This window comes from Bubalus bubalis, chromosome 20 (assembly GCF_019923935.1).
Source record: "Bubalus bubalis isolate 160015118507 breed Murrah chromosome 20, NDDB_SH_1, whole genome shotgun sequence".
NCBI classification, from domain to species: Eukaryota; Metazoa; Chordata; class Mammalia; order Artiodactyla; family Bovidae; genus Bubalus; species Bubalus bubalis.
The window spans coordinates 14309225-14315224 of record NC_059176.1 but is presented as its reverse complement, the minus strand read 5'-3'; the positions used below and the strand labels follow the sequence as shown (position 1 = coordinate 14315224).

The 6000-nt window shown below is 52.5% G+C and overlaps 1 protein-coding gene across 4 annotated transcripts in view; it reads right to left on the bottom strand.

Annotated features, from left to right (window-relative positions):
• Nucleotides 1–209: 209 nt before the first annotated feature.
• GPR68 (G protein-coupled receptor 68) overlaps nt 210–6000 on the bottom strand; it is a 37492-nt gene continuing 31701 nt past the window's right edge. For all 4 annotated transcript variants that reach the window (XM_025271279.3, XM_025271280.3, XM_006076161.3 and 1 more), the window contains exon 2: nt 210–3518. In XM_025271279.3, coding sequence (XP_025127064.1) covers nt 2305–3420 — 1116 coding nt within the window. In that variant the 5' untranslated portion in view covers nt 3421–3518 and the 3' untranslated portion in view covers nt 210–2304. The remainder of the gene's footprint in view (nt 3519–6000) is intronic.

Genomic DNA, 6000 nt, shown 5'->3' with positions numbered 1-6000 from the left:
CTAGAGAACAAAGCCTTCATTTAAGGCTTCATCCTTCTTGGCCACTACTGGGTAATCGAGGGCAAATTCTCTAATTGACCTGTTTGAACTTTTTCTGAGAAAGTCAATCCCTGGACCTTTCTGACTCTGTTGGGTACTTCATGGACCCTCTAGATGTCCCTGGTGTTGGAAGACCCTCCCTCCCCACATGAACTGAAATACACTCCAACTGTGGCTGGTTAGGTTGCTTTATTTGCAGACTCAAGTTTGCTACATAAATCCACTGCATGGTCCAACACACGTATACTTGGCATAAAAGAAAGGACAATACAAAAATACAACTCTTGATAATAAATGAAACTGCCTTCAGCTCATGCCAGTTTATCCCAGTGGGAATGCCCATGTTTAAGATCAAAATAGGAGGGAATTTGAAATGAGGAGGTATGGAGGCCTCAGCCAGTGCCATTGCCTCTGTAAGATCCTGGGTTTTTCTTGGCTGTATGTTCATTTTTTCCACCTTCAGACCTGGTCACTTCCTCCTCTATGAAGGGGAAGAGAACCTCCCCAGGTTATGGAAGACCCTACAGAAGGAGCTGGGGCAGGGATTACACACAGTCAGAATCAAGTATAGACTTGGAATCCCACTTCCTTAGGGCACATCCAGCCTAGGCTATCGGCCTCTGGATGCCTCTGAAGAGAGGGTTAAGAAACTTGGGGTGGATCTATCTCTGGGAGAGGGTAAGACAGACACAAGGAGAGACTGAAGATGTTCTCTGTGGTCCCTCTTCAGCAGATTCCAGAAATGTCCCACTGATACCAGCTTCTATCTTCCCATCCCTGGTCCCTCCCCAGGCTTGAGCCCACCAAGATCCTTGGCTGTAAGAGCTCAGATTCCAGGTCTCTGAGGGAAGTCAGAACTGGTGCCGGTCCACTCCAGGAAATCTAAAGGGCTAGCATTTCTGAAAGGTGGGCAGGTCCCTGGAGTAGCAAGACGCTCTTCTGGTCCTTGGTGTATTCCCCAGGCAGAAGCTTAACATGACTGGGTGGGAAGCTTCAGGAGAGATGAGCCCTGTAACCAGTCTTCTAGGACGGAACAAGAGACAACATGTAGCCAGTGGGCCATCCCGTCACTCTCCAGGTGGGTGAGGGGGAACACTTGGGCAGAGGAGTGGAGATGGAGGACCAAGGAGGCAAGACAAGCCCAGGGTCTTTTCCTCTCTTTGTCACAGGGGCTACTTAAACCACAGTGGAGCTTCACCCCACCCTTTGGGCTGAAAGATGCCAGAGAATTCATCTCTTGTATTTGTTTTGCTGCATCTAAGACCTTGGGGTGAATGTCACGCTCTTCTCAAAGACTGCCAGGCACTCGTCTGTGTATGTGGCAAACATATCAGCAGTCCTATGACCTTAGTTAGCCTCGGTGTCTTGGACCAGAGCAGTCACGGAGACCCTGGCATTTTAACCACAGGCACACATACACATACAGAGCCCCAGACTTCTGGGTCTTGTATACTTTGGGGCAGATAGCAACAGAAGTTGAATTGGGAGGGATCTGTCGGTTGAACACACTGCTTTAGGCCTCTGACCTGACACTTGAACTTCAGTGCTGACTTTAAAGGATCATAGACATCACCCGCCAGAGCCCCATGGAGCTCTAGGATTTGCTGTGCATTAGAGCTGGGGCTTGGAGAATCCGCTCAAATCTCCCTGCCGGTGAAAACTGTGAGTTGCCTGGATCTGGGGTCTCTCCTCTGCTTGTCCCTCCCCCACTGTCCCTGCCACACACACTCTCAGGGCCTCAACCCCTCCCCACATTCCCTCTCCCCATCCAACCTCCACGGGGTGGGGCTCAAGTGGTAAGGATGAAACACACCTTCCTGCATCATCTTCTCAGGTAACACCAGTACATTTGGACAAGGGTCACCTCTGGCATTGGAAGGCCCCGGCAGGTGAGCACCTGGGTACCTGCCTCCTCTCCCAGGCCCCTCTCTCCACGTCCTCACACTCTGTCCCCCCACGAGCTTCTCTGAAAACCTCCTGGAGGTGAGTCTTCTTCCCACCAGCAGCCCAGCCGATGGCAGATGACCCCCCACATGCTTTCGGGGCTTATCTCCACATTCAGCTAGCAGCCCTGTTGGACTTGGCAGTCACACCAGGCTCCCTGGAAACCAGAGAGGTTGTGTTATGGCCCAGACCTAGGGGCCCACGGCCCCACCCACTGTCCCCTCCAGCAGCAAGAGGCAGCTGCCTTGGCCAAAAGGGCAGCAGCCATGGAGCAGGCTCAGGCCTCGCCTCGTCCCGCACGTGGGTGATGGGGTGACCCGGCTAGGACAGCCCACCTGGGGGAGACCCTCCCACTCCAGGTGGGTGGGGGGTCTGGAAGGCCGGGTGGAGCCTTGTCAGGACCTCGGGATCCTCGCTTTTCCCGGAGGCCTCGGGGGCGCCCAGCGGGTAGGCCTCCCGGGCTCGGCCGGTCCTGGCGCAGGTGAGGAAGGCCAGGCAGGCCCCGCGGAGGCGGGCCAGGTCCCTGTGCGTGGTCTCGCTGACGAAGCAGTAGAGCACGGGGTCGGCCACGCAGTTGAAGCTGGTGAGGAGCAGGGAGAAGTGGTAGGCATTGAAGATGCCCTTGGCGAAGTCGCAGCTGGACTCCCAGAGACTGCGCACCAGCAGCAGCGCGTGGTAGGGCAGGAAGCAGGCCAGGAAGATGACCACGGTGCTGAGCACTAGCCGCTGGATCTGGTCCTTGCGGCTCTTCTGGGTCCCGTGGCTGCGGCGCACGGCCCGCAGGATGCCCCGGTAGGAGGCCAGCAGCAGGCAGATGGGGAAGAGGAAGCCCACCAGGAAGCGGTAGTAGTTGATGCCGCGCTGGCGCGGCTGGAGCGGATAATGCTCGAAGCAGACGCGGTGCCGGTCGGCGTCTTCCACCACCTCCTCGTGCATGAGGAAGTAGATGCTGGTCAGCAGCTCCTTGGCCCAGATGAGCGCACTGACGCCCATGGCGGCCTTCAAGGTGCGGAACTGGTGGAAGCGGAAGGGGTGGGCCACGGCCAGGTAGCGGTCGATGGAGATACAGCAGAGGAAGCCCACGCTGATGTAGATGTTCTCGTAGAGCAGGATCCCGCACACCTGGCAGGACAGGTCGTCGTGGGACCAGTGGTCGTGCTGCAGCACGTACTGCAGCCAGAAGGGGAGGGAGCAGATGTAGAAGAGGTCGGCCACTGTCAGGTTGCACAGGTACACGCCCAGCTCGTTCCGGGCCTTGATCTGCAGGTAGCCGTAGTAGAGGGACAGGCAGTTGGCCGGAAAGCCCACCACCAGCACCATGACGTAGACCACCGGGGCCAGCGTCTGGTGGATGGTGTGGTCAATGTCACAGTTCATCGAGGCGTTGTCTGCCGTGACGTTCCCCATCTTCGGGCCTGCTGGGGCCTCACCCCCCATATGCTCAGGAATACGCCAGTCTCTCTGTGGCCATCTTGTTTCTAGGATGTGGTTCAAGCTGCAGTGAAGGCTTGGCCTCACTGGTGATGCGTAAGCCCCTAAAAGTCAAAGGCAGAAAGGCTTAGGATAATAGAAGCTAACATTTATATACCACCTACCGTGTGCCAGGCATTGCTCTAAGTGCCTCACTTAATTTTTTTCCCTAATGATTATCTTGATGCACACAGTTTTAACATCAATTCTTTTGATATTTTTTGCTTGTTCTGAAAAGGACACATTCATCCAAATTCCATTCAAGCATTTTTTTTCCTACTTCTCTTTAAGATAGGCGATATTGTCATTTCTGTGCAAAGCAAAACACAACACATACTTTGTTTAATGAGGAGCTATTTGGGCATCATATGCAGATAAAGAGTAAACCTTAGGACAGTATAACCTAGACAGTGCTTGAAATAACAGTCGTCCTACTTGAGCTTAAATAATGGTGACAGAACAAGCATTAGCCAGGCAGAGAAGAAAGAAACTCAAGCTGACAGCTCATTCATGTCGCTGAATCCATCGCTCATTGCAGAGCAGAAGGCAGTCGAGTGGTCGTGCTTGTGCCTTTCATATTGGTGTAGTGCCTCAAAATTTAGAAGATGACCCAGCCCACGAACTCCAACTCAACTGCACTGAATATACAGAATGCACAGACCAAGACACCGACATGCGATTTCTGTCTCCCCATCCCCTTCCCTGGCCTCCTGTCCCTTATTTATTTTCCTGGTCCCTCGGTCCAGCAAGCAAGGCCTGGAGCTCTTGTGAACACCATCCCATCTCCCATCCCGAGCTGGCTCTCCAAGGTAAAGATCAAATTCAACCCACAAAACAGCATGGGCCCCAGACACTCTCTTCTGCCAACATTCAGCACCATCCACATTTTTCCTTCTTGCTCACAGGAATTTACCAGATCAGTCAACGCTGAGGCCACAGCCTGTCCTGGGAGCTTCTTCAGACAGCACAAAAGAGACCCAACTTTGTTCACATCCTGCTGGGCAGTGACAGACTTTATTTTCTTGGGCTCCCAAATTACTACAGATAGTGACAGCAGCCATGAAATGAAAAGACGCTGGCTCCTTGGAAGAAAAGCTATGACCAGCCTAGACAGCATATTAAAAAGCAGAGACACCGCTTTCTGACAAAGGTCAGCCTAGTCAAAGCTGTGATTTTTTCCAGTAGTCATGTATGGTTGTGAGAGTTGAATAAAAAAGACAGCTGAGTGCTGAAGAATTGAGGCTTTTGAACTGTGGTGTTGGAGGAGACTCTTGAGAGTCCCTTGGACTGCAGGGAGATCAAACCAGTCAATCTGAAAGGAAATCAGTCCTGAAGAGTCATAGGAAGGACTGATGCTAAAGCTGAAGCTCCAATACTTTGGTCACCTGATGTGAAGAACTGACTCATTGGAAAAGACCCTGATGCTAGGAAAGATTGAAGGCAGGAAGAGAAGAGAACGACAGAGGATGAGATGTTTGGATGGCATCACCGATGCGAGGGACATGAGTTTGAGCAATCTCTGAGAGTTGGTGATGGACAGGGAAGCCTGGAGTACTGCAGTCCATGGGGTCACAAAGAGTCAGACGCAACTGAGCAACTGAACTGAACTACTGTGCTCTGGCAAGAAAACAGGCCAAACTTCCCACGGAGCACTGCTATTTCTCCTCCACGGAATCAGGAACCCAGTACAGGGCACAAGGCACCGAGACATGAGCACCAGGCAAGGGTCAGCAGCTCACAGGCTGTGCAAGTCTTTACCCTTCCTCAGCTTCAGTTTCCTCATCTATAAAATGGGGATAAAGACACTTGCCCTCAGGGTCAATATCAGTTCAGTTCAATTCAGTAGCTCAGTCATGTCCGACTGTGACCCCATGAATCGCAGCACGCCAGGCCTCCCTGTCCATCACCAACTCCCAGAGTTCACTGGGACTCACATCCATCGAGTCAGTGATGTCATCCAGCCATCTCATCCTCTGTCGTCCTCTTCTCCTCCTGCCCCCAATCCCTCCCAGCATCAGAGTCTTTTCCAATGAGTCAGCCCTTCGCATGAGGTGGCCAAAGTAGTGCAGTTTCAGCTTTAGCATCATTCCTTCCAAAGAAATCCCAGAATCAGGGCCACATAAAATATGTCAAATGGCATGCCATTCTTTCTCCAGAGGCAAAGAAGCAGAATAAAAGATGATAGTCTGACTTGCAGTAGTGAAAAGTTCATATTGTTGAGAATTTAATTAAGAAAATGCTATTGCTGGGCTTCCCTAGTGGTCCACTGGTTGAGAAACTGCCTGCCAATGCATGGGGCACGAGTTCAATCTGTGTCTGGGAAGATCCCACAGGCTGCAGGGCAACCAAGCCCTTGCGCCACAACTACTGAGCCTGCGCCCTAGAGCCCATTCTCCACAACGAGAGAAGTCACCGCGGTGAGAAGCCCATGCACCGCAATGAAGAGCAGCCCCCGCTTGCTGCAACTAGAGAAAGCCCGAGCACAGCAACTAAGACCCAGGGCAACCCAAAAACCAAAGAGTTAAAAAAGAGGATAAAAGAAAATCC